The 27,766-nt window shown below is 36.1% G+C and overlaps 4 protein-coding genes across 4 annotated transcripts; 2 read left to right on the top strand and 2 right to left on the bottom strand.

Moving 5' to 3' along the window:
* The first annotated feature begins 8,462 nt into the window (after positions 1-8,462).
* Positions 8,463-12,077, top strand: LOC114761958 (probable methyltransferase PMT27). Its single transcript, XM_028951403.1, has 7 exons — positions 8,463-9,738; positions 9,828-9,977; positions 10,096-10,366; positions 10,479-10,589; positions 10,685-11,126; positions 11,379-11,573; positions 11,666-12,077. Exons 1-7 carry the CDS (start codon positions 8,518-8,520, stop codon positions 11,853-11,855), a joined length of 2,580 nt encoding a protein of 859 aa, XP_028807236.1. The 5' UTR covers positions 8,463-8,517; the 3' UTR covers positions 11,856-12,077.
* A 1,290-nt stretch (positions 12,078-13,367) lies between these two features.
* LOC114761959 (glutaredoxin-C3) lies at positions 13,368-15,725 on the bottom strand. The gene is made up of 4 exons (XM_028951404.1): positions 15,440-15,725; positions 14,251-14,324; positions 14,064-14,162; positions 13,368-13,938 (listed from the first exon to the last, which is right to left on the bottom strand). Exons 1-4 carry the CDS (start codon positions 15,610-15,612, stop codon positions 13,883-13,885), a joined length of 402 nt encoding a protein of 133 aa, XP_028807237.1. The 5' UTR covers positions 15,613-15,725; the 3' UTR covers positions 13,368-13,882.
* A 4,277-nt stretch (positions 15,726-20,002) lies between these two features.
* LOC114761957 (putative disease resistance RPP13-like protein 3) lies at positions 20,003-23,458 on the top strand. The gene is made up of 2 exons (XM_028951401.1): positions 20,003-22,948; positions 23,039-23,458. Exons 1-2 carry the CDS (start codon positions 20,197-20,199, stop codon positions 23,068-23,070), a joined length of 2,784 nt encoding a protein of 927 aa, XP_028807234.1. The 5' UTR covers positions 20,003-20,196; the 3' UTR covers positions 23,071-23,458.
* Positions 23,459-24,599: 1,141 nt separating this feature from the next.
* Positions 24,600-26,282, bottom strand: LOC114761962 (peroxidase 72-like). The gene is made up of 4 exons (XM_028951407.1): positions 26,043-26,282; positions 25,743-25,934; positions 25,478-25,643; positions 24,600-25,092 (listed from the first exon to the last, which is right to left on the bottom strand). Exons 1-4 carry the CDS (start codon positions 26,265-26,267, stop codon positions 24,677-24,679), a joined length of 999 nt encoding a protein of 332 aa, XP_028807240.1. The 5' UTR covers positions 26,268-26,282; the 3' UTR covers positions 24,600-24,676.
* Positions 26,283-27,766: the final 1,484 nt, after the last annotated feature.

Below are 27,766 nucleotides of genomic sequence, written 5' to 3'. Positions count from 1 at the left end.
TAATTAGGTCCTCGCATTTATTTTTCTTTTTATTAAGTCCTTATAATTTCACTAAAATTTTAATTAGGTCCATCTAGTTTTAATTTTTATTTATTAATTAAATATGAACTTAATTAAATAAATTAGTATTGAAATATAAAATATTAATAATTATATAATAAAAGATAAGTAATATAACTAATTAATTAAGGAAATTTTTTTAAAACAATTAATTTTTTTTTGCTAAAAAAATAAAATTATTATAATAATTCATTATTTTTAGAATATTATTGTTTATAAACTAATATTACATAATATATACTATTTTATGTTTATAAAATAGTACTATTAGAATTTATAAAATAAAGAATAAAAAATTCAGGGACTTACTTAAAAATAAGGTGATCTTATAAGGACTTGATAAAAAGAAAAATAAATACAAGGACCTAATTAAAAACAGGTGAAAGTATAAGGATCTGATAAAAAGAAAAAAAAATTATAGGGACCTGATTCAAAATTGGTTGAAACTATAAGGACTTGCAGATTAATTATCCCTTATTTATTTTAAGGTAGTCATGTAGTTGCACCTGTCTTAGAGGTATAATAATTATAGCTAATACACATGATTAGTAAAAATATTTTTAAAAAAACAATATGTGTGTATTACAAATACTATGCTTAACAAATTTGTTTGGTCTATTCAAATTACTCAATAGTTATTAAATTAAGTGATAATAATTAATAACAACATCTATCCATTCAACCAATTAACTTTTGTGGGTTTTTTGACCCGTGGATTTCTGCATCCTTCTCAGTTTGCATGACCCAGATGAGCTGATCATTATGCGAATCGCCGTACAATTGACGCAACCACATCAGAGCTTACTGGTAAAGCTAAACCTAGCGGCAAAGTGAGTGATCGCAGCGTAACATGCCAACCTGAGGTTATATCTATTCATAAATGACCACAGAAAATTGGCGTGAAAATGAGGTGACGTTTGAGTTTATAAGGTTAAATTAAAAAAAAAAAAGTTGAGATAAAATTTAATGATGATGCCTACAAAAATGAAAGACCATTTCCAGTTCTAATAATAAGACTTTATTTATAAATTATAAATAAAGTCTTATAGTTAGGATACGAGTCATTAGAAGAAAACTTATTCATAGGGAAGTGACGGTTAATTAGTAACCCCAACTAATAGATTTTCCAATTAAATGCCGAGGACAATAATTTGTTTTTTGAGAAGATACTACCTATATATAATCAACCGTAAAAAACTATTTCTCCGGTCCTTAATATAAGACTAATTTAACTAATTTGATTAGATTAAGAAAGTTAGGTAAGTTTGTTAATTATAAGAAATATGACATGTTTTTCCTAAAATATCATAATTATATTTCTTAATACCCCATCTTCCTCTTCTACTTGATTATGATTGAGGGAGTATCCATATAGCTAATTTAAAGAAAATTGATAAATATGATAAATGAGTCTTATATTTAAGACTAAAATCAACTCAACAATTAGGTTCTATGTGAAGAACCGGAGACGTACTAAGTACCTCTAAACCCAGAATTTTGAGCTCAACATGGGGATCAATCAAGCAAATCTGCAGGTTGAGAAATGATGGGCTTCCGAAAAGCTTTCTATACATTGAAGTCTCGTACATATACATATCTTATGAGCCCCGTAATTATTCTATGAAAAATACGTACATACGACATCTGAACTTGGACATCTGAATGGATACGACGTCATTTGCATTGCTAGCCACATAAGAAAATGAATGAATTTTATATTGTATAGTCATGGAAACTGGATTTAAATGAGATTAATTCCAGTTCTAATTATAATATTTCATTTATCAAATATAAATAATATCTTATAATTAGAACCTCTATTAGTAATTATTAGATGCAGGTTTCATTGTAAATATGAATCTGAATGATGTTGCTTGTCTTGTTCATACGTGAAAAGATCCACTGTCCGCATCATTTCACTGGTGAGATAAACATGAACTGTTACGTACACAAAGTAAATGGTAGCATTCAGCGTCAACATATATAATTAGCCAGCATCTGCATAATTAATTTCACATGCATACATATGAATATATACTATGTGCATATATATATTAAGAGTACTCTTTTAACTGGTGCGTGCCGCAATCGAATCACCCACCCCTTCTACCATATTACCATCAATTCAACCGCACTCTGACAATGTATAAGACCCATTTTAAATGGATCTTAAGTTTAAAAGTATAAATAAAGTAATAAACTGCATCGATCAGCATCAAAAGCTATCACTGTTCACCCATCAACTTGCAAAGCTCTCTCTCAACCCTCATCTCATTCTCCATGAACTTCTTCGTCCCACTGTCGCCCTTGTTCCCATATTCTTGGGCCCCTCTATTACTACACTTATTTTCTAGTTCTTTTGTTGCTCAAAAACAAATCGGCATGTTTATACATGTCAGAATGACTAGCTTCTCTTTTGCGATTTTATCACTCAATTGATCCATCGATCAGAAGAATTAATCAAATACGAGGAAAAAAAGAACATTTCATGAATAAAAACTGATACTCATGCCCATTAGCTATGAGTGAATACGATAATTTTTTTGACCAAAAGTGAAAACAATAGTTACAACAATACTGAGTGATAATAATGTCAAAACAATTCAGGCATTGATTTTTATGCATCAGAGAAAGGAATTAAATACTTTCCTACTACTCATACCTAGCTGCTAGCAAGGCTTATAGCGTGAATAAGACAAAATATGAAGGTGTACGTTATCATTTACTTTCTGAATCCTCATATATAATTGAATATCTTTATTAGAGAAAAGATAAACTACTCCATGTGCTTTAATTTGATAATTAATTTGATTAAAGAACATTAAAAATTAACTGTAGCCTTGTCCTTTAAGAATATGCTTGTGAAATGGAAAGTTTATTCAGACTTTCGTTAAAGAATACTACCTATCAATGAAAGAAATGACGCGAAATTTCAGTTCAAATTGAAAGCGTATGGGGAAATTAAGAGAGAGAGAGAGAGAGAGAGAAGAAGAAGAAGAAGAAGAAGAAGAAGAAGAAGTTGGGGATGCATGCATATATGATCTTCATTTTCTTGCATATCTCAGTGACCCAGCCACAAACATGCGGACAAGACAAGAACTGGAGTTCCACCTGATAGATGTAGGAGACACCAGAGCATCACTCCCCCGGCCCCTACATGCATCCATACTTTAGGTTCGTCACAACCGCCTCTTCAATCAATACTTTCTCAAGAATTGACCGGTCAGCCAATTGTTCCCTTCGTACGTTCGCTCGCTGTTTGCTTTGCCAACCATAAAGATGGGAGATGGGACCCTTGTTTTATGTGCCTAGCTATGTATTTCTCTACCAATAGGCAAGTGTATGTGCATCAGCACTTGCTTTTAGATTTATTTATTTATATGCTCCACGCACACATATATACAGCTTGACTTTGTATCAATATGCAGATGATGAAGCAAGGCTAATCCCAAACTAGGAAGGGAAAATTATAGTATTATATAATATATATTCCGAAAATCAAACCTATGTGCAAGATTTTATTTGCAGCGGGCAGTAGTAGACTAGCTCGTAGCTGGCGCTTTGGTTGAAGGGGAATCAATTATGCAAGCTTTTTCCCGAAATCTCACGGAAACTTTAATGGTTGGTTTGAGAATTACAGCGATGCGTGACTTGTTACGGTCAATTATTGATAGGGGGTGGTGGCTCTGTCATTTGTCAATGCCCACACTACACAAACCCACCTCCAAGAGCTTTCATTTGTTTAGATCATTTGACTTTTGAAAGTCATTTTGTGCCTAATTGAATTTCATGGACTCATTATGCTTTTGTGGACTCTGATTCTTTTTCTTCCGCTCTCTCTCTCGAATTCAGATTCATCTCCTTTTGGCAGACCTACTTTATGAATTGCCATTGCTTCGCCGACTGCTCTCTCTCTCTCTCTCTCTCTCTCTCTCTCTCTGTGGCTCTACAGTATTATAAAATAAAAGCTCCTCATCGAAGAGCAAAAGTCATGCGAGTACAAAAGGAGGGGAGATGTTGACTCGAAAAGAAGAAATCAGAGAGGCCCGGGGAGGGGGATGAATAACGGCCGGCACTTAATCTTGATAATGCATTTTTTTTTTGGAGTTTGAAACGCTGATGAGGTGCCAATCATTCTGCAAAGAGAACATAACATTAAATAAATGTTTAGCAGCGCGAGCAGTGGATTATCTCCTGGCCAATACTAAAAAAGAAGTACTGTTATTGGTATAATATAATAAGAACTAATTGACTAACTTGAGTACATTAAGAAAATTAATTTAGTTAGTTATTTGTAATAATTAGATGTTGTCTTTCTAAAAATATCCTTACTAATCAAGTATATTAGCTAGAGCTACTATTATTACAAGGACTATCTTAAAAAAATAGATAAATATGAGAGACAAAGGGGATTGAGATCTTATATTTAGGATTAAAATAAAAATTAAATAATATATTATATTAAGTACCGGAGGCAGTAGTAATATTGTATTGTCAGTTCTAACGCTGAAAAAAGGATACATAATATGTACAAAATCATAAAACAGCTAGCATCCCAAAATGTGATCTGAATGAAAGGCGTGTGTAAAGGATCACAATAGTTGATCAACAATATGTTTGGGTTTGGGACCATTGAAGACGAATCTGCAGAGTAATTAACAGCAGCATTTTAAAATTGATTGCAATTAAAACAATTTGCGGTTCAGTACATATAGGTATGCTTTTGGAGGCATATACACACTGTTCCAAAAGCAAGCGGCATATAATAGCACCATCATTTTTGTTATCAATTAAATCTCTGAATGAATGATTATCTCTTCACAACATTTTTACGTTTCTCTCTCTATTTTATAATCACAATCTGCCATATGTGTCCCTGCCCATACATTCATCTCAACCCTCCAATCATCTTCAAGCTTCACATTATGAGGGTTTCTCACATCAGCAAAAACCATTTGCTCATCACACTTGAAAAATATAACAAAATAAATATTAATTATACCATATATTTTATAAAACCATTTCCAAATAACAATATTAAAATTTCCCAAGTAAAGAATGAAGCGAGGAGTATACACAGTGAGAAGAAACGCCTGAAAAAAAATGGTGGTGCATCGAGTTAAATATTTATTCCCTCCATATGATTTCTTTAAGTGGTTTTATTTTCCATAATATGAGATGTTTTGCGAAAAATAATGTGGTGGTTTTTTTGAATAAAATGTAATGGAAGAAGCATATAAGAATAAAAATGATGGAAAAGAAGAAAATTTTGGGGGACCGTACGATCTGATCATAGGGGAGCCGGTTGTGAAGTTAGTGACGATAAAGACGTGATTTCAGGCATTGATTAATTCTTTTGGTGGGAAAAAAGGCATAAATGCATGTCACTAACCATTTTGGCGTGTCCTCAATTCATATCCAACGAATTCCTCATGAAAATCAAAATGGACAATCAATCACGTGGCCACAGTAGCCTCTGCATGCGAAGATATAAAAGCATCTCATCATCATTTTTTTAAATTATATAACTTTTTAGTCTTTAATGTAAAAATTAATTCACTACTTGATAAAAACTAATTCACTAATTCAAGTAAATTTAACTAATTTCTATTTGTATTCAATTTCATTAGTACTAATATCTATCTATTAAGCGTATTAAAAGTGTCAAGTAGGTATTAAAGAAGGGAGAATTACTATAAGATTTTCTAAGAAGAGAATTTAATTATCAAAAAGTTTTAATGACAACTGAGTAGCATAAACCATTTGTTATTTTTTACACTAAAACTTGTTATTACATGCTCTTTAGTTGTCAGTGGACTTTAAGGTATTAATTACAATTCTCATTTAAAAGAAAACCAACAACCTTATAATATGATGACAAAAATAATTTCTTGTATACAGGAGGACATGATTTTAGGGGGTATTTGGATGAAAATCAAACTGTGGTTTCAAAAGTGTTTTAACTGTTTTCGAAGTAAATATGTGGATGAGTTTATCTCGTTTTGCTGAAAAGTGCTTTTTAGAAGGACTTTTAAGGGTTGTCAAACACATCCTTAATCTCACTTATAATCTCAGGTCGTTAATTAATGTGTGAGTGTTTATCATTCTAATTCAAAAATAGAAAGAAATAATGTATTATAAAACCCAACAAACATAGATATGTATAGTATTTTGGAAAAAAAATTGTAAAAGTAAATTAGTAAATCTCATACACAGACAGAGAGATATAAACGTGTGTGTGTATGCGCGCACATATCCTTATTTAAAGATGTGAGAACAAGCAGAGGAAGGAAAAAGGATGAGAAAAACAAATCAGAATAGTCTCGGTGTGCTTTCGTGCATATCCTAATTCAAAGATTCACTATATTCTGTTGTTTTTATGAGTTGATCAGCTAATTATGCCCCCACACATTTCCAACATAACCAACCTTCCCACCGTCTCTAACTCCTCTCTCTCTCTCTCTCTCTCTCTGTTTCTTTTCTTGGATTTACCCAAACATACAAATTTCTCTGGTCAAAGCTTCTTTCTCATGAAGTGGTAAGAGAGCTTCTTTTATAGCCAACTATGGCCCTGGTAGAGCGGTGAAAATCCTCCAGAAATATATTTCACGTAAATTGAGACAAAACTCTTTTTATATACTTATCTCGTATTCTATAAATCACTATTAAAAAACAGTTTATAAGTTACTTATAAGCTGTTCCAAACGGGCCCTATATGTATCACTCTACTAGAGATAATTTTTATTTGTAGCACTGTCAGAAATTAAAAGTAAACATATCTCTTAGTAAGAATTTAAATCTTAATTCTTCACATTACAAGAAATTAATTTCTTTTGTTAGACCCGGCTCTGTTGGTTGTGAGAGTTTATTTAGTAATTTAAGTTTGATTTCTCATTGGAGGAATTTTCCTTTTATTAATGAGATTAAAAATTGGCCCACACCTAAAAGAACGTGGGCTCAATGGACACTTAAATTCCATTTGTCTAAGGGGCCATTGCAAATGAGGATATGATCCATTTTGACCTCATCTGGGCCAACTTCAAGTTGGGCTCCGAGGATCTTTTCGGATATTAAAAACTCCCAAATACTACTTCTAGTACTTTTAATTTTCAATATAATAGTTAGTTGATTAATTTAAATAAATAAAAAATTTATTAAATTAGTTATTTGTAACAAATAGGTATTGTTTTTTCTAAAATACTGTTACTAATTATGTGTATTAGTTAAAACTATCATTTAATAGAACCTTTAACATGTACAATTATTACAATGATATTTTGAAAAAAAAAAGATAAATATGAGAGACAAAGTGAATTAAAATCTTATATTTAAAATTAAAATTCAAACTAGCTTTTATATTAAGTATTATCTTGGGTTCTTAAAAGAAGAGCTAGTTCACTAATTTGAGTAGATTAAGAAAACTAGTTAAGTTAGTTATTTGTAATAAATAGGTGTTATTTTTTTTAAAATATTCTTACTAATAAAGTGTATTGGTTAAAGCTACTATTATTACAAAGACTACTTTAAAAATAATAAATAAATATGAGAGGCAATATGGATTAGAGTCTTATATTTAGAACCAAAATAAAATTTAAACGAGTTCTTATATTAATAACAGGAGGTAGTAAAATATTCATGAAGATTTTCTTGGGTGCAAATTAATAAATTAAGTGCACTTGTATGTGAAATCAGTGATGTGCACGTTGTAAACTTATGATATGCTATTTATGCTCTATAATATGCTAATGACATTAATAGACTCAAAAACATCTAGCACGCCCGTTACCAGCACAAGAACAAATTGAGTGTACGAATTTCGAATACTTACATTTACATGCAAGGAAATGAAATGCCCTACGTTGTCAAACGAGATTATGAAATGACAAAATGTTTTGTATATTAAAAATAGTCTTATAATTTAATTTTAAATTTAAAATTCACTTATTTCCAATTTAGAAATAAACAAATTAAGTGTCCAAATTTTCTGTGTTCTCTATCATCAAAGGATCTGCTTACGAATGATTATGGCTACGCATCAGATGCTATTTGCAAGAAAAACAGTAGAAAATTACACACAGAGACACACTGATTAATTAATTAATTAATTAATTTGTGAGTGCACGAAAGAACTCAAATTGAGGCAAAGAAACGTTGGAGTGAGCCGTTGTTGAAGCAAAAGGAAGCGCTGCTCGTAGTGGGGTCTTTGTCTCCTGTCTGGTCTCAGACATAACGACCAAGTTGTCCCAACAACTTTCCCTAATCCGACTCTTTTGGATCTTTGATGCATTCCAACGTCCAATTTAAGGACTCTCTTCCTGACTTTTCCATCTTCCTCCATCAAAAAATTACTCGAACCTCTCTCTAAAATCAAAGCCATCCTCTCCTCCCTTCTCTCCCCCAGTTAAACCAATCTATCAATCAAACCCCTTCTACTCAATCGCCTATGAACTCACTCTAATGGCTCTGTTTAAATCCAAGACTAGCAGGAGATCGTCTTCCTCGTCTTACACATCAACCTTGACAACATTAGTTTTTCTCGCATTGTGTGCTTTGGCAATATGGATGTTGAGTTCCAACTCTGTAGTCTCCCCTGATCAAGGCACAGACACCCGTGTCGCCGTTGATAACTCTGAACTAACCAACAATGACTTATCTGCCGCCGTCGAAGACTCGGCTGAAACCACCTCCAAAGTCATCGAAGAGCCCGTTGATACCACAAGCAAAATCTCCGACGAGTCAGTTGACAGCACAACGAAAATCTCAGACCCCAAAGAAACTCAAGCCTTTGGAGACAACCCTGGTCAGCTCCCAGAAGATGCTATCAAGTCTGATGATAAAAATCCCAATCTCAACGTCAATAATGAGCCACAGAATGACCATATTTCCACTGCTGAGACTCAGATTTCAGAGGAAAGCTCGTTAACTCAATCACAACAAGCCTCTGAAACCATTAGTGACAAAAAACCTGAAGAAATCCACGACGAACTTGAGACTCTGAGTGCTACAGAGAACCAACAACAGAGCATCACCGGGCGACCGCAAGAGGACGTTCAAAGTTTTGATTCTCAAGAACCTAAGAAAGACATCATAGAGGAACGACTTAAGCAGTTAAGAGAAGACAAAGGAGAGACCGTCGAGAAAGATCAGATAACGCAACAACCGCAAGAGATTCGTGAAGAGCAGCAACCCAAACAAGACGAAAATCCAGATTCTACGACAGGGACTTCGCAACAAGAACCCCAGTTAGCTCAAACCGACCAAAGCTCGGAGCTTTCCCTGGACGACCCAAAGAAAAAGAAAACCCAGAAAATTGAAGGCGAAAGTGAAGAAACCCAGAAGCCAAAAACAGAAAAGAAGAAGAAGAAGCGCAAGGACGGAAACAGGGATGAGTCGAAGTCATTGCCGAAGGAGCCGACAAAATCTTGGTCAACACAAGCAGATGATTCGAAGAAGGAGAAAGAGGGACAAACTCAAGCTCGAACGTGGAAACTCTGCAATGTCACGGCAGGAACTGACTACATACCATGCTTGGACAACGAAGCAGTGATAAGCAAGTTACATAGTAGAAAACACTTCGAACACAGGGAGAGGCATTGCCCTGAGGAAGCACCTACTTGTTTGGTTCCGCTTCCGTCAGGTTACAGACGGTCCATCGAATGGCCGGATAGCAGAGATAAGGTGACTATGAGAAATTGATATCAGAGGAAATGGGAATTTATTTTTTCCAGCCTTGTAAGAATGAAAATATTGATGCTATGTTTCAACAGATATGGTATCACAACGTACCACACACACTGCTGGCAGAGGTAAAGGGTCATCAGAATTGGGTGAAGGTGTCTGGTGAGTTCTTGACATTCCCTGGTGGAGGAACCCAATTCATTCATGGAGCTCTTCACTACATTGATTTCATTCAAGAGGTAATTATGTTCACCAGAATGTGAATCCAAAACTCCTCACGAAACTCTTGCAGATTAATATATCAATTGACTCGTACTTATGAATGGCCCCAAAAAAAAAAAATCTTGATGGTCGCAGGCAGAACCTAAAGTAGCATGGGGAAAGCACACTCGAGTGATTTTGGATGTTGGATGTGGGGTTGGGAGTTTCGGCGGTTTCCTATTTGAGAGAGATGTCATTACAATGTCATTTGCACCAAAAGATGAACACGAAGCACAAGTACAGTTTGCCCTTGAGAGAGGAATACCAGCTATTTCTGCTGTCATGGGGTCTCAAAGGTTGCAATTCCCCAGCAGGGTCTTTGATCTTATACACTGTGCACGTTGTCGAGTACCTTGGCATGCAGATGGTTATCACTCACTCATCTTTCCTTTCAAACTTTTCATTCATTCCTATTAATATTATTCCAATTTGCCGTTGTTAACCATGCTTCATTAAACTATGACACTTGTGGACCCTAGGTGGGTTGCTGCTTTTGGAGCTTAATCGTTTATTACGACCTGGGGGTTATTTTGTTTGGTCTGCCACTCCTGTATACCAGAAGCTTGAAGAAGACGTCAAAATATGGAAGGGTAGGACGACACATATGCCTCGTATGATAACAACATTACACACACACTCACGCATGCTTTTAATTAGACTGAATGTTGGGCGATTTTTGCATTAGAAATGTCGTCACTAACGAAGGCGATGTGCTGGGAGCTTGTGACTATAAAGAGGGACAAGCTGAATCAGATTGGTGCGGCCATTTATAGGAAACCCACTACGAATAAATGCTACGAGCAGAGGGAGAAAAACTTTCCACCAATGTGCAAGGAAGATGATGATCCAAATGCAGCATGGTATGTACCTTTGGTGGCTTGCATGCACAGGGTGCCTGAGGATCCTTCAGAGAGAGGGACAAAATGGCCATACCCTTGGCCTCGTCGACTTCACAAAGCTCCTTACTGGTTAAACACCTCCCAGACTGGGATCTATGGAAAACCACTACCTCAAGATTTTGTAGCTGACGATGAACGTTGGAGAAATGTTGTGGATGAGTTGAGCAACTTCGGTATAACTTGGTCTAATGTCAGAAATGTCATGGACATGCGAGCTGTCTATGGAGGGTACGTATGACTACATCTTTATATGTACATAGATCAATTGTGCTTGAATTACATCCTTTGTCTCAATTTCATCCTATGAAGTTTCAATTGTTTTCTTTTCTTTTTTTTTTTTGGCCATTTTTTTTAACAGAGTATCTTTTCGTTGGATGGCATCTTCCCATCAAACATGCTAATAGAAATTTAAATGCTATGATATATAGCTAGACGTTGAGATTCACATGAAATCAATACTTATGGGGGGCAATTGTGCAGATTTGCAGCTGCTCTAAGGGATCTTCCAGTTTGGGTATTCAATGTGGTGAATGTAAATGCTCCAGACACACTTCCCATCATCTATGAGCGTGGTCTGTTTGGAATGTACCATGACTGGTGCGAATCCTTCAGTACGTACCCACGAACTTATGATCTACTTCATGCAGATAATCTTTTCTCAAACGTCAAGAAGAGGTACAGATGAAAGTAAAATTATTTCACCCTTTTAGCTTTCACCCAGAAAATTACTCTCACACTGATCCTCTTCTTGGCTGTTGGCTCCTCAGGTGCAGTCTTGTTGCAGTATTAGCGGAGGTTGATAGAATACTTAGGCCGGAAGGTAAATTGATAGTTCGTGATGAACCCAAAACAATTGAGGAAGTGGAAAACCTGTTGGAATCTCTGCATTGGGAAATAACCTTATCCAAGAAGCAAGAGGGAATACTCTGCGCCAAGAAAAGCAATTGGCGACCTTAGTCTTCTACTCTTCGGTTTTCAGGCATGTTGCGCACTGGAAGGGGCATAGAGGATTTTACCCATTTTTCTTGCTCTTGCATCTCGCACTAGTCAATTATAATTGATCCGTACAAATCCCATAGAATTACAGAGAATTAGCGAATTGGATAACCCCTACGGCAGATATAAAATTCTAGCTTTTTGCGTTTTGTGCGCTCTTGCTTTGTGATCCTTATATTTAGCATTAGTAATTTGCTTCAGATTTTCATTATTTAAAGCAGTAATCAAATGGAACGATCTGAGAGCCTTATATCACAATCAACATAAGAAATTATTTCAACCTTGAAGCTGCGTGTATGGTTCAGATAAAGGAAAAGGAGGAAAGTTAATGATACCTTGTTTGAGTGGATTGAAGGGGAAAATTTTCGGTAAGCTCTTGTTTGGTTCAGGAGGGGAGAAGAATGTGATAGAACTAATGATAAGTTGACGAATTTACCTTTATCAAATCTGAGTTGTTTTCTATTTTTTTGATTTATTATTAAAATCAGTATTTATATTATGATTGTCAATATATTTGTTTTGAAGAAACCAATATATTAATATCAATATTTATCAATGCGCACTTAATAAAATAATTGAACTCTGGCCAAAAAATTAAAAAAATTTGAAAAGAATTATGCATTAAATTTTATATTTATTGGATAATAAACTGTAGGAAAAAGTATCTTTTGTTTTTTAATTTGAGTCAATATAATCTTTGATCCTTCAAATTTGTTTTATTATAATTTTAGTCCCTTACATTTCAAATTTTGGTTCTTAAAAGGGTAAAATGGTGAATATCTTTATTGAAGTATGGGAGCGATATTTTGAATGAAAAAAAATTTGAGATTTGAAAATTGATAAACTAAAGCCAAAATAAAAATAAACTTAAAGAACTAAAAATTACATTAACCCTTTTAATTTTATTTGGCCAAAAAAAAACCCTTTTAATTTCATACAATATTCTAATTTGATCATTTAATTTTAATAAATACCTTTCATTCTTTTAATTCTAACACTATTACTCTCACAAGATAGTTTTTTGTACTAATCATTATTATTCTTAAAAATTAAGTCTCATGCTAATTTTTATACTAATTATTATTATCTTTAGAAATCAAATTTAATATATTAGTATGGAGACCGTTAATAGCATTAAGATTATAAGATTGAAGAAACATTTTATAAAATTAATAGACCAAAATAAAATTGTGCAAAATTAAAAAACTAAAAATATAATATCACCTAAATTTATTTTATTACGAGAGGGGGAGGGAGAAAAGATAACTTTTTATTTTATAAAAGAGGAATTACAAATTTTTAAAATAAGGATGACAGAATAAAAAATTATCTTCTCCCTCTACTTTTTTTCAAAAAAAAAATCCCGATTTTTTTGGTTACAAAAACATCTAAGTAAGTTACATTTACAAGCTCACCAGGACCCAACCCAAAAAGACACTTACAAAGATAGTTATATAGTACCCACCACCAGTATGATTTGTGTCATGAGCCAATTGCTTATAATTGGGCCAACTTTTATTGGCCCAAAAACCCAAAGTGAAAAGGGAGGAATATTACAAAAAGAGACCTTTCCGACTTTAAAGTTTAAACCAAACAAGGGGCTTCCCTCCGCTACCCTCCAATCCATTTTCAACAAATCATTAACAAGGGAAGGGAGCAATCCTCTCCCCTCCCTCCCCTCCAAAATTACTTCAGGATTAGAAACAACCAGGCAAGCAGTATCACGGCTTCCCATGGCACGTAGCAAGAGAGCCAAAGAAAATTATGAACTACTCTATGGATTTTCAGAAGGAGCAAATGATCTAATTACAAGCAAATCCCCACTAAATTCAAAATGCATTAAAGAGATCTCAATTCAGCGCGGATCATGAAATCGAAAGCTAAAAGCTTCAATTTGCTGTTAGAAACTTGATCCTTCACACGATGCATCCCAACTCTCACGTGCAGACGCATTGCACCTGTTTGTGTTCATCAGGGTCCAGATGCCATCAACTTGTACTCAAGAGTTTCTGCAATTCGCCACTCTCGACTGCAGCTTTGAGATCTGAATTAAAAAGTGGCCAGTGAGAGTAGGAAAAAGAACAAAACTCATGGGAAGATGGTCGCAGAATTCATTGGCAATTAGAGATACAACATATAATCATAGAAAGCACAACGCCGAGAACTAACCGTCAGATCCACCAATATGTTTGCCATTCACAAATATTTGTGGGACAGTGCGCCGGCCTACGAGATCCAGAAGAACATTCTGAATTCGATACCCATCATCTACCAATCAAAGGTAACACTTTACAAAAGTGAAATCATGATGACATTCAATGTAGATGCCATGGCCAGTGGTAAATACTATATATACCTCGCAGATCAAGCTCCACGACAAAAGGTTGCTCATTTAGTTCTTTAAATATGCGTTTGGCACGCAAACAATACCTGGTCCAATGGAAAGATGGTCAATCATTCTGCAACAATGTGTTCAGGAATGCCAACTATGGGCGCCTCAGTGAGACAGAGAGATGGAATATCAACACCAAGTTCGAAGAAATTTGGCGATTAACTTGGAAACTAGAAGCACTCGTGGCAAGAAAATAAAAAGTCATCAGTCAGCACTAGAAGCTTTCATATCTTATTAATAGTTGATAGTTCCCTCGTTCCATGCCTTCGTTTTTCCCCTTGCAAGGGTGGTAGGACATAGAACGATTTGCAGACAGACAAGGTATTATGACTGACAGAACTACCACCTTCGGAATTTCATAATGCTCCCGCCTACAGACTAGATTAAGAATAAATTTGTCCAACAACCAAGGATCGAAGGACTACAAACAAGAACCTATAGAGTACTCCACCAACCTAAAGAACACGATAAAACACAGTCATGGAGGCAGCAGGTTTAGCGACAGCGTAACTGCATAAGTTTCGTAACTAAGATAGTAGAAGGCTGGAAGTATGTGCCTCGATGTCAACCACAGATACTCTTGAGAGTAAATTATACGCAACACAGAACAAAACTTACAATATGATCAATTCCCTGTAGATAAATAGCCAGCACTACATACTGTGGATTTGCTCGGCGTCCTCAAACTTCCCAATCCTGGGTTTGGGAGCAGAAAATCGCCGTAATTCAAACTAAGCCACTCGATGTTCATCGCAATGATTAGAATTGGACTACATGCAGCCTCTATATGGCTAAAGGATACAAAAGCGGTCAAGGGTAGAAGTCAAAATTGATACAAAAGATTTCCTTAACTGGATACATGATTATGACGGTGATTGTCGAGATGAACACAACTCATGGGCAAATCGAAGCGCCACCGTGCTAAACAGCCAAAGAGGATCACATAACATTATAACAAGCAAAGTATAATTACATGGGCACTTGTGTAGTATGCCAGAACAACCTTAATCGTGCACATAAACCATAAGCCCTCCTCTTTCAACTTTGAAATTGAATGTCAGATAATGAAAAATCCAAAGGGAAAATCCCGTTCTTCCTACACATACACCAAGAAAACAGAAATTGAGAAGAAGAGAGAGGGAAATAGACATACGGACAGTAGGATTTGGAGAAGATGGCGATTTTGCTGGAGTAGATGACATTATGAACGAAGGCAGGAACAGAATTAGAGGATTCGACTACCACAGGTTGCTGGGCAACCAACAGCGACAAAATCACCAATATCACAAAGGGAAGCCCTAGCCTCATCGTCATCGTCCCCCCCATACTTTCTTACAATCAGGGATGCCAACCCTCGAAGCGAAGCCACAACCCCGATTTCCACCTTTCCGGTCTTCGCCCCTTATGAGCTAAACAATCAGGCCTAACTGAACAATGTACTCAGCCACTATGATGAATTGTGCACTGTGGAGGGTTCTATGTAGGATTTTAGCCTAATTGTCATATGGAAAAACTAATTATTATGTGGAAGAATGAGGAAAAAAAATACCCCAATAAATATTTTATTGATGAAAACAACCTAACAAATATTTATACACAAAAAATACAGGCATTTTGTAAATATTTACTCATGAGGATTTTATCTATTTTAGCATAACCTTTTTTATAGGAACTTTTCCCCCCTAATTTTTCTTTATATTTTCCAGAGAAAAACAATTTATTTCTATGCTTTACATTCTTTTAATTTTTAATAGGTTATCATACTTAAAATTTTTTTCAAATCAATCTCAATAGTATATTGACGTCGATAAGTTGTAAAAATTTAATTGTTTCAGTCTTCTTCCTAATGACATGGCCTCATAATGTTAACGTAAAGGGCAAAGTGCTGGTAATACAATTTAAACTATCCAAAACTCATATGGATTTAGGTTTAGAAATTTTAATATACAATTTTTTCAATGACAAATTTATTTTTTTAAAGATATGCTAGTTATAATATTATATTGATTTTAAATCCTTTATCTATTAAAATAAAAAGTTGATTAAAATATATAAAAAATTAAAATTAAATCTGAATCATCTAAAATTGATCTGAATGCTCTAAATTTCGATGATCACTTCATGCTTATTATTGTGATAAGTGCTAAGAATAAATGATTATTAGACGAAATAGGGAAACTAAACAAATAATTTTTTTTTATCAATTCATCATATTTAGCAATAATTTTTATTTATTGTAATATATAATTTTTAATGACAATGAGAGAATTTGCATCCAATCAACAAAGGACACTAGATAGTGCGAGCCCCTGTTGCTCGGGCTTTTTCATTCAATCAACTCTCCCTATATATAATACACTTTGCTTGTAATTGGTTAAACTTCCTAAAATATTTTTTAATTATTTATATTAAAAATATTCTTAATGAAAATCCCATAATACATGCAATTAAGAAGAGGGTTTGAAAAAAAAAATTATAAACATGAGAGCAAAAATGGAGCCAAGTTTTATAATCAACGCATAAATTAGTGTCAATAGTAAATACTTTTCCGATCCTAAATATAAAATCTTTATACACACTAATATAAAGATCTTATATTTAGGATTGGAGAAGTACTAGACAACAAACCATTTTATTTATTACTTTTTGGAGATTTATGTTTTGTAAACAGCTGGAAATATAATAATGAAAAGAAATTTACCTGTAAGTATCTATTTAAAAGATTACCGCCGAATTCGAGTAAAACGGGAGGAGGCAGCACGGTAAAGCACCTAACGATAAGAAATTCAGGTCATCAATTCCCCTCTTCTTTATTGCCACTTCTGGGCTTGTTTTCTCAGGAGGGAAATGGAGAGGGCAATTTGACCTTTTACAAAGACAAGGTTCATTTTTGTTTCGGAAGTTATCATTACTGGGTTGTGAGTATTTAAAAGTTTTATTTGGAATAATATTGATCCAAAAGTTATCAAAGCATAGTGATACTTAGGGGTGTTCATGGAACCCAGTGACCCGCTATGCCCGTCCAAGCCCGTAAGAAAATGCCCAGCCCGTCCTAAAAAAAATGGCCCAAAAGATATATTATATTGGACATGTTCGGGCTGGGTAAGTTGTCGGGCAGGGCTGGGCATCAGGCACGATATGCTGCCCTGCCCATTTGGCCCTACCCGCAAAAATATATATAATTTTATTTATATATATTTTATTTGTCTCATATTTATCTCCTGAATCAAACACATTGTTGTATCAATATTCAATATTCATCATACTTATTTATTTTCAAATGATTTTTTTTGATAACTATTTTCAAATGATTTTGAGAGTAAATGTGTTATCATTTACTGCAATTTGTATAACTATTTTCTTTTTTAGTACAAACATTATGACCATTAGCAATTTATATAATTGATCCATGCTCTTATGAGTATTTGGGAGTTATGGAAAAAAATATTTACATTTGGTGGAGAAATTTTAGAAATTAGAAAAGCAATTAAGTTTAATAAAGTATACTAACAACATTTTTGTTTGTCATAATTTACTCCTCTTAGCTACTATAAAATGTTGTTTCATAATATATTAATTAGAAATAACTAAATTAAGGTCATGTTGCTATTTTAATATAAAGTTACATTAGATTATCTAGAGGAACATAAATAACTAGTTAAGTAATATAGTATATTGATTTATTAGACATGGAAGCCCGCCCTGCCCAGTCCGCATTTGCCCAGCCCGAACTTACTAGGGCTTTTCATGGGCAGGACGGGGCAATGAGCTGTATTTTCAAGCCCGTTTATTTTTCGGGTTGGACATCGAGCAAGGATCCTGCCCAGTCTAGCCCTACCCATGTGCAGCGCTAGTGATACTCTCCTCATCGTTACTCAAAGTTAACTTTCACTGATAAAGTCACGTGGCACTCCCACATGGCACTCAATATGCCGCCTCACCGTCCAACTCATGCTTGGGTTCTGTCTACCTCATCTTTCTTCTTTATTTGGCCATCTTCCTCCGCCATTTTTATTGAAGAACAAAGAAAGGAAACAAAGCAAAACATGCTAACAAAATAGGGGAGAGATGGAAGGAAGAGAGGCTTGATTTTCTCTCAAACTTCTTAACCCCAAGTCCATCATTATACTTGCATTCCAAACTCCATCGTGCTTGCCATTCTTTGTTCTCCATTCTTGCAAGGCAACATCCATTGAGGAAAGATTTCCCTTCCCCCTCTCAAATCATTCATCACTAGCAACAAAACAGGTCAAATAAATTTAACTCAGATGGAGATTAATGAATTGAGTTCAACATGTTCAAAAAATAACCAAAAAAATCAGATCAAATCGCAACCCAGGTATATATGACTTTCAAACAATAATTTCAACCACGGATCTCGACTCAAATCCGGTTCACCGGCGAGAGAGGAGAAGAAGGTTGTCACTGGCAGGAGTGGAGAAGATAAGGACCGATCGATCTTGATCTTGCCATGTCTTTTCTTTGATTTTGACGAACCTTTTTTAGAATCTTTCATGTTCCTTGAAAGATAAGAAAAATACGCTAACCCAATCTTAAAAAAAATGGATGAAAACTTGACGATCTAGAGAAGAAGATTTGAGATCGAACAGGATGGCCTTGGCCGCTAGTGTTAAGCTCGAAGGAGATCGTCGTTGCTGCTGGTGGTGAGTTTGAAGGAGATGGTCGTCACCGCTGGCAGTGAGTTTAAAGAAGACGGCCACTGCTAGTGATACTCTGACAGATTTGAAACTCCACGATCTTGACAATGATGATGTTAAGGGACAATAACCATTGACACTTCTGAAGGAAAGGAAGACGAATGATGGAGCTAATGCCATGTCGAGGGAGAAGGGAGAGTGATGGGGTGAAAATAGAATGATTGGGAGAGTGAGAGGATGGATGAGATGGTGGGATTGGAGTGTCTGGGTGCTTGGTTGCAGCTTCAAAAGAGTCTGTCAATGGTGGGCGGAATTTTGAAGGCCGACGACAAACGTGGGAGTGAGGAGGGGAGAGGAAGGGGAAGATGATGAAGTGTGACGATGAGATGACAATGAGGCGGCATACTGAGTATCATGTGGGAGTGCCACGTAGTTTTAACAGTAAAAGTTAACTTTTTTTTTTTTTGACCAAGAACAGTAAAAGTTAACTTTGGGTGAGTGTGAGGTGACATTTTTATGTTTAGAATGTATCATAACATTGTTCCAAATAAAACTTCTAATTACTCACAACTTTTTAGCGACAATTTTTTAAAATAAAAATGAACCTTGTCCAGTTTCTAAAAATAATTTTTTGAATTCAAAAAGTCAATTTGTAATTTTATATTCAATATAAGACCTAATTATTGAATTGGTTTTGATCCTAAATATAATTATCGATTTTTCATATTTATTAATTTTTTCTAAATTATCCTTATAGATATTCCCTCAACCATAATCAAGTAGAAGAGGAAGAAAGGATATTAAAAAAGATGATTATAGTATTTTAAAAAAATATGTCACATTTTTTATAATTAACTAACTTACTTAATTTTTTTAATCTAATTAAATTAATTAAATAAATTTTATATTAAAGGTTATAGGAGTATTTTTCAAAGTCTTATTTTTCATTTTCTCTGTACATATTGACCCACGCGGTACGCGGAGGTGGCTGGCTTGTGCTTGGAGGTGGGCAGAGCTGGCTTTTGTTTTTGTTTTTCTCCGCAAAACGCCAGTTTACTTGAAGCTGTTTATTTGGTCAAACACCAACGAGGACAAGAAATCTGATCAATTGCATTGCAAGACCACAAGAGAAGGGAGGAAGCTTCTTGCTTCCAGTCTGGAAGGTCCCTGTTCACATCATCAGATCAATCTCCTCCGTTTTCGAAACAGCTGTCCTCAGCCTCCGGTACTCTCAGGAGGAGGGACGGCCGAGATGGCTGAGGTTGCTGTATCAATAGTTGTTGAAAAGCTTTCAGAACTTCTAGTCGAACAAGCAGTGGGCGCAGTGGGCGTAGTTTCTGTACTTGATGGTTTGCGCAACGACGTAGAGAGGCTGAAGAATGAGTTACGATGGATGCAATGCTTTCTGAGGGATGCCGATGCTAAACAAGAAGAAAACCAGCTGGTCCGCTTGTGGGTTTCCGATATTAGAGATGTTGCTTTTGAAGCTGAGGAGCTAATAGAGATTTATGTTTACAAGGTAGCGTGTCAAAGCAGATGGTACAGAGTCTTTAGATCCTTACATCTCTACGAGGTCTCCAGAAAAATCGAGAAAATTCGAACTAGGATACATGATGTATCTACAAAGCGGGAAACCTACGGCGTTGTCAGAGAAACACAGGGGAAAATTATTACCAATGACCGGTTGAGGTACTGGAGACAGCCATGGCCCTATACTGAAGAGGAGTGTGTAATTGAGCTTGAAGATGACATGGAATTGCTGGTCAATCAACTGCTTACAGTGGACGCTGGGCGGGTGGTCTCTATAGTTGGTATGGGGGGTTTGGGCAAAACCACCTTAGCTAAGAAACTGTATAATCACAGCAAAATTCATAACCATTTTGATTGCAGAGCTTGGGTTTATGTGTCCAAAGAATACAGAAGAAGAGACATTTTGCTAGGAATTCTCAAGGATGCAGATGCTCGCGGTAGAAATGAGGTTGACGGACGGGAGAGATGGCGGGAGGAAGACATGGTGACCCGCCTGCATACTATCTTGGACGAGAAAAGGTATTTGGTAGTTCTTGATGATATTTGGAGCACGGAGGTTTGGGATAGCCTAGAATCTGCATTTCCCAGAGGGAAGATGGGTAGTAAAATTCTGCTCACAACTAGAGACATGAGAATAGGTAAGCACGCCGGTGGCGGCGGTAACCCTCATAAACTACGAACGCTGACTGAAGATGAGAGTTTGAGATTGCTGTGCCACAAAGCATTCCCCGGAATGAATAGCATCCCCCCGGAGTTGGAGAATCTTGCAAGGGATGTCGTAGTGAAATGTGGTGGTTTGCCTCTGGCTGTGGTGGTGGTTGGCGGTTTATTATCAAGAAAACTTCAATCAAACGAGGAATGGATGCGAGTGGCCAAAAATATCAGTTGGCATCTGCTAAATGAGCAAGACAGAATCCGATATATTTTGGCCCTGAGCTACAATGACTTGCCTTCTCACTTGAAATCATGCTTTCTCTACCTAGGTCTTTTCCCAGTCGGCATGAACATTCAGACGAAAAGGTTGATTCGCCTGTGGGTCGCAGAAGGTTTTTTACCGCAAGAAGGGGCAGAAACAGCAGAAGGTGTTGCTGAGAACTGCCTAAACGAGTTGATTGGTAGGTGCATGGTTCAAGTGGGCTCAGTAAGTTCGTTAGGCAAAGTTAAGACAATTCGCATCCATGATCTTCTCAGAGATATTTCCGTCTCCAAAGGGGAAGAGGAATATTTTCTCCGCATATATCTTGGGAGCCTGGAAAGTTCATCGGCATCTCAGCTAAATAGATCCCGCCGCCATGCCATACATTCTTGCTATGACCGTTATGACTTCTTGAAACACGATGCTTGTCATTCACGTTCCCTCCTCTTCTTCAATAGAGAATATAATGCAGATATAGTGAAGAAAATCAGGTTCTATGACCAGCAGTACAATATGAATTTCCTGCTAGAAAAGAAACTGAATTTAATTTTTAGCAAATTCAAGCTTCTCAGGGTTTTAGAGTTAGACGGTGTTCGGGCTGTTCGTCTGCCGAATACAATAGGGGACCTTATTCAATTAAGGTATCTTGGACTGAGGAAGACTAATTTGGAAGAGGAACTTCCACCTTCCATTGGAAACTTGCTGAACCTACAGACGCTTGATTTAAGGTACTGTTGTTTTCTGAAGAAGATACCAAATGTGATTTGGAAGATGATTAGTTTGAGGCATTTGCTTCTGTACACTCCATTTGATTCTCCAGATAGCCGTCATCTAAGATTGGATACATTAACCAATTTACAAAGCCTGCCGTACATTGAGGCTGGACACTGGATAGAAGATGGGGGTCTAGAAAACATGAAAAGTCTCAGGCAATTGGGAATATATGAATTATCCGGAAAAGTGGTGAGGTCAGTGCTTTCTATTGCACAAGGATTACCTCACCTTCACTCACTGTCTCTATCACTTCAATCAGAAGAAGATGAATTTCCAATTTTGATGCAGCTTTCTCAGTGCACTCATCTCCGCAAGCTCTCTTTGAATGGGAGGATCAAGAAGCTACCTGACCCTCATGAATTCCCGCCAAATCTTATCAAACTAACTCTGCATAACTCCCATTTACAGATGGAATCCATTGCCAAACTTGAGAGGCTGCCAAAACTGAAAATGCTTGTTTTAGGGAAAGCGGCGTACAACAGGAGGGAATTGATCTTCTCTGCTGATGGATTTTCACAATTGCGAATTCTAAGGCTTAATGTTCTGAAAGAATTGGAGGAGTGGACAGTTGAGGAAAGGGCAATACCAAGACTCGAGCATGTCATTATTAATCGCTGTGAGAAGCTGAAGAAGATCCCAGAAGGACTGAAGGCTCTCTCTTCTCTCAAGGAAATAAAGATTATAGGAATGCCAGTAGAATTTGAACAGAGACTACGAACTAAAGACTTGCTGGAATTCCAAAATATCCCTTCAATTGAATCAACTACAGACATTTTGGCAAATGGTAAGCTAAATATTCATCACTGATTTTTTTATTTCAGACTGACTCCAGAAAAGAAAGGGAGGTTATAAACAACTGCATATTGTGCTGCAGATTTCAACGGCGGGCACAATGTTGGTCGTTGAGAAACCTTTCACCTTGGTAGAGGAAGCATGTCCTAGTTGTGGTTTTTTCTCTTTCATTGAACAGCATGTGCTTCATTTTTCTTGTTGACCATTTGCATAATTGCTGAGATTGATCGTTTCGCTGGCAAGTTTTCCTCGTCTCTTCTATTTTTTTGGACTCTTGAATCCAATTTTTAGTACTTCCGGCAACGGTCGCATGACTCGAACACAAAGGTACAGGGAGTTGGCCAGAAAAATATCTTACAGCGAAAGCTCAGAGTTTATTGTAACATTCACAAAAATTTCTATCTATACACACTGTAAAGGCTGTGACTTGAAAAAATAGATTACAACATGAAGCTGAACAAGATTCTATTTACTTAACTGCAATTCTGTATATTCTGGTTTACTTCTTGTTATATCTGCATTTTGAACTCCAGCCCCCAACACCACACCAAACGGTTCACCCACGAGATTAGCGGAGAGTAAACTTGATACATGACTCTCTGTCATCATGATGCAATCGGGAGTTTGCGGAAGCTTTTATGTGTTTACCAAGGTTAAAAGTTCGAGTATCTATGTCTTTTATGTTATTGCTTTTTAAAATCTTAAATAGAGAACCTTCAAGTTCAACATTTGATAATGAAACAATTTCGGAATTTGAAATTTATGTTGCGCGTAACTTGCCAGGACAAAATCCCACTGGCATCACACTTGATGTTAAAGGTAGAAACTGAAAGTAGCTCTTAGATTCGCAATCATAAGTTCCTTTCCTACATAACATGTGACTTGCAGTGGCTTGGACCAGGTTAGTGTATTCGACCAACACAGTTAGAACTCCTTCAAATTGTCCTTGGACACCGCATTTAAAGGTCCTCGTCAGTTTGTTTAGTTAATTTTCACACATACAAACACAATATTGTCCAACGAACCAATTACATTTCAGCCCCATTTTTGTAGTTGTTATTATTTTATAGACATTGTCACAATTAAAGAAATTCAGTTAATGGGCTTACTTGTCATTAATTATTATGCACTTCCTATAATTCAAGAACAGGATCTTCTTGAATTATAGGATCTTCTTACCGATAGGGATTGGGTCTAACGGAAGGGGTTAATCTCTCACAACGTGATGAATCAAGGTTCGAATCCCCGTTGGGAGAAGTGTCCACATTTAGTGTCCGACAGTGCCTCGAATAGAATTGTCTTTAATAAGAAGATACCTATACTGTAGCAAAAAAAAAAAAAGAACAGGATCTTCTTTGCTTCTCACAAACAAAATACTCTTCCCGTTCATTTCAAGCACAGCCATAAAGCAGGGAAGACCTACTGTGTTCTATTTATTTGGTTATATGGCTTGTCGCCGCCTCAGATATTCAGTGACAGTGATAGCCAGTGGATCAGTTACATATTGATTCTGATTTGGTGGAGCGCAGCTAAGACAGAATGGAAAAGCACAAATTTGTTTATGAATGAATTCATGCGAAATTAATTAGTACATAAAATTCATTGCCATACACACAGACACACAGGAAATGGCTTCTTCAACTCTTGAGAAAAACAACTTATTTGCTATCGGAAACCAATGGACATAATGAAAAAACTTCTGGCACAGTAATGACATAACTTAATATTTGTTAACCCTCCTGCAGATCTTCCTTATCTCTCCTCTTGAACCTGTCAAAGGAGAAATGTTTCCCATCTTGACCATGGACTTAGCGAATTGCTCGAAGAAAAGATCATTATTTTCGGCATATTTCTTCACTAACTGTGCGGATACTTGGTTCTCTGTGAAGAGTACTTCATCGGAATTTAACAGACCCTTGTAAGCCAACAAGAGCTTGAAGTAGCTGTTGTCAAATTTTATTGGACTTACGAAGTCCAAGAAAAACAAAATCTGGTCACCACCAGATCTTGGGCACCTGGTCCGCAATTGAGCAGCATAGTACTGGTTAAGTGTGAAGTCTGCCTTTCCATTCCCAGTTTGGTTGTATAGTCTCTGCCTGAAGCTGGTGCACCTGGAGTTTCCAATTGTGTGGCTCCCTGCGACAGTTTCAGAGATAATTTACTCACCCAAAACGCATACATAGCCATGAAAGTTTCAGGAATTGAGCAGAAGACAAAATTTACATACAATTCTTGTGTTTGGTATTCTCCAGTGAAAAAACATCATGATTGCATATTTGTTTACACCTCTTCATGATATAACCGGCGTTTTTTGTTTTTATTCCCCCCCCCCCCCAAAAAAAAAAAAAAAAGCTCCATAGATCATATGTTCACCACGAAACCAATTGCGAACATTACAGAAGCTGATTGAGTATAGTCTTTGAGTAGATGTCAGGGATTATAATCCAGATAACGAGGAGAAAAAAAAAAAAAACAGGAACGAAGGACATATTCGTATGACAGACGAGTCGCAGGAATTTACCCGACAGAGCAACTAGGTCAACTATGTCAAGACCCTGAAGCTTGAATTTGGTTAGGATGGTCTGAAATGTGTTGTTTGGAGCAGGAATGTTGTTGTTGGAGCCACTCAAGCTTGCACCAATAGAGTCCCTTCTCCCCAAAGGTACCTTCCAGCTTGGTCCACCAGTCTGCACTCAAAACATTCATAGCAAATCAACCAGGGTTGCTAACAGAAGTACTAATGGCGAAAGAGTAAGAAAGGGTACAAAACAGAAGGAAAAACTTACGAGAACAGTTGAATCTCTGGCAGCTAAAGCCAAAATATCAGCACAAGATACCGTGTGAGGGCATTCTTTCTCTAGTGCTGATTTGATTTCATCGATAACTTCGAATCCTCTGGCTGAATTACGGTTGGGATTTGATCTCTTCTCACTGATGATAGTTCCACTGCTATCTAGCAACACTGATGCATCACAGCCCTGCAATATCAACTTAAAGTCACTTACTTAAACAGTAGTGATCCTATAGAACACTTAGATGACCAATGAATTACGAAAACTCCGTTGCTGGAGGGAAAGAATGAAGACCTTGACAAAACAATCATGGAAATGGAGCCTCAGAAGTGAAGCAGCCATACGAGGATCCTTTTGAACAGCTTTAGCAACGACTGATTTGACAATCTCTTGAGCTCTTGGACATGAATAGTCATAAAACTGAGGGTAGAGGTAACCCCCTACTTTTTGGCTGCAGAGGCAAAAGGGAGCAAAGGCTAATAGAGAAACAAGCAGAAGAAAGTTGACAGAATTGGCCATTTTTGTTTCTTCCAAAGGCTGCCTTGAAGAACAGCACTTCGCTAAATATTGATTGAAGTAATGTTTTCAGACCGGATTGGATGTGCACTGTGGTCAGGGAATGGTATTTATAGAGGAGAACTGTCACGAAAAGTATCGCATGATAGAGGAGGACAATGGAAAAGGTGAATGGAAACAAAAAAAGTTGGAGTTGGTAGCTAACTGGCCTTGGAAATTCATTTGCAATAAAGAAAAATTCGGAGTTGGTATTGATGATTTCATCTTAATATGCTTAATAAATTAAGTTAAAGAACAGTTCAAAGGAAATATAGATGAAAGCTGTAAGTTTAAGCTGAACATATAGCAGCAAAGTCGAAGTCTAGCATAAAGCAGATAGGCTTAACATAGAATAAGCAGCTAAAAAACATGGTCACAGGTCACCCCAGCATCATCATCCTATTCTTGGATTTGAAGTAATGAACATACGAAAATATTTTACTGGTCTCTACTTTAATAGTTGTATCAATTGTGATCAACTGCATGCCTACTGGAATTATTATTAGCACATCTTTTACTGGCCTCTTCTTTAAGACTCGTATCAATTCCTTTCTTTTTCATTTCTTAATCGCCATGTTTCGCTTTCCATTGGACATAAAATGATTAAACCCAGAATAGGTCCTCCATAGTTTCATAGGTTTTTAAAAAAAAAAAAATCAAAGAGAGGAAGATGGAATATGAAGCTAAATATTATAGTTCTGACTGTTGTAGTAAGTCCTACATATGCCCTGCGCATATTTTTCTCCATATTTTTGTCAAGTTATGCAAGAAATTTGAAAACAAAAGAACTCAATAAAGCTTGCGTTAGATTTTGATTATACCTGCATCTCAACAAATAAAGTCAACCACTATTTAGCATCCAAATTGCCAACGGACTGGTTCTTAAATAGACAAGTTTAAATTGAAATATTCAAAACTTCGAAACTGGTAGAAAATCATTTATGATTTGGTGATTTGGTTGTGTAAAGAAAGTTATTAGAGACGCTAATGAAAACGGGCAATCTTAGGCCAGAAAAAAGGGCAAAATTTGATCATAGAGGGAAACTGAAAATGACACTTGTGGATATCATTAATCGAGATTTCTTGGTTAATGGCTTATTACAAGAGTTAGCTTGAGATATAATACAATAGCATTATGTGATTCATAGAGTTTATCTCGTTCAATAGGATAAAGTTTTCTGTTGTTGCATTTAAAATTTGAACAGATAAAAAATGTGTTGGAATAGTACTTTTCTGACTATTACAATGATGGGAGTATGAGAGGAAGAGTGACAAAAAACTTTTAGAAATAAATACATTAAGATTTTTTTTAATGCATTACAAGTATAATCATGGAATTATATTAATTGTGATTCCAGACTTTGAGATCACAAATTGTTGTAACGGTATTCTTGAATAATTAATTTGTAAGAAAATCTTTATTTTTAATTTTCCCCATCCAAAATAGACAAGGAGTTGCAATG

Source organism: Neltuma alba, unplaced genomic scaffold, assembly GCF_004799145.2.
Source record: "Neltuma alba isolate B1F8T4 unplaced genomic scaffold, ASM479914v2 tig00011155_pilon, whole genome shotgun sequence".
Classification (NCBI taxonomy): Eukaryota; Viridiplantae; Streptophyta; class Magnoliopsida; order Fabales; family Fabaceae; genus Neltuma; species Neltuma alba.
This window is presented reverse-complemented; position numbering and strand designations above follow the sequence as displayed.

What these genes read in the sequence shown, in the direction of transcription:
- LOC114761958 (XM_028951403.1), top strand. Translation starts at nt 8,518, where the DNA reads ATGGCTCTGTTTAAATCCAAGACTAGCAGGAGATCGTCTTCCTCGTCT. An exon ending in ACATTGATTTCATTCAAGAG is followed by an intron (nt 9,978 to 10,095) that starts GTAATTATGTTC and finishes TGATGGTCGCAG; the next exon opens with GCAGAACCTAAAGTAGCATG. An exon ending in AGACGTCAAAATATGGAAGG is followed by an intron (nt 10,590 to 10,684) that starts GTAGGACGACAC and finishes TTTTTGCATTAG; the next exon opens with AAATGTCGTCACTAACGAAG.
- LOC114761959 (XM_028951404.1), bottom strand. Translation starts at nt 15,612, where the DNA reads ATGGGGGGGACGATGACGATGAGGCTAGGGCTTCCCTTTGTGATATTG. An exon ending in CGTGGAGCTTGATCTGCGAG is followed by an intron (nt 14,163 to 14,250) that starts GTATATATAGTA and finishes TTTGATTGGTAG; the next exon opens with ATGATGGGTATCGAATTCAG. An exon ending in ACATATTGGTGGATCTGACG is followed by an intron (nt 13,939 to 14,063) that starts GTTAGTTCTCGG and finishes TTTTTAATTCAG; the next exon opens with ATCTCAAAGCTGCAGTCGAG.
- LOC114761957 (XM_028951401.1), top strand. Translation starts at nt 20,197, where the DNA reads ATGGCTGAGGTTGCTGTATCAATAGTTGTTGAAAAGCTTTCAGAACTT. An exon ending in TACAGACATTTTGGCAAATG is followed by an intron (nt 22,949 to 23,038) that starts GTAAGCTAAATA and finishes ATTGTGCTGCAG; the next exon opens with ATTTCAACGGCGGGCACAAT.
- LOC114761962 (XM_028951407.1), bottom strand. Translation starts at nt 26,267, where the DNA reads ATGGCCAATTCTGTCAACTTTCTTCTGCTTGTTTCTCTATTAGCCTTT. An exon ending in CCAGAGATTCAACTGTTCTC is followed by an intron (nt 25,644 to 25,742) that starts GTAAGTTTTTCC and finishes TTTTGAGTGCAG; the next exon opens with ACTGGTGGACCAAGCTGGAA. An exon ending in TGACCTAGTTGCTCTGTCGG is followed by an intron (nt 25,093 to 25,477) that starts GTAAATTCCTGC and finishes AAACTGTCGCAG; the next exon opens with GGAGCCACACAATTGGAAAC.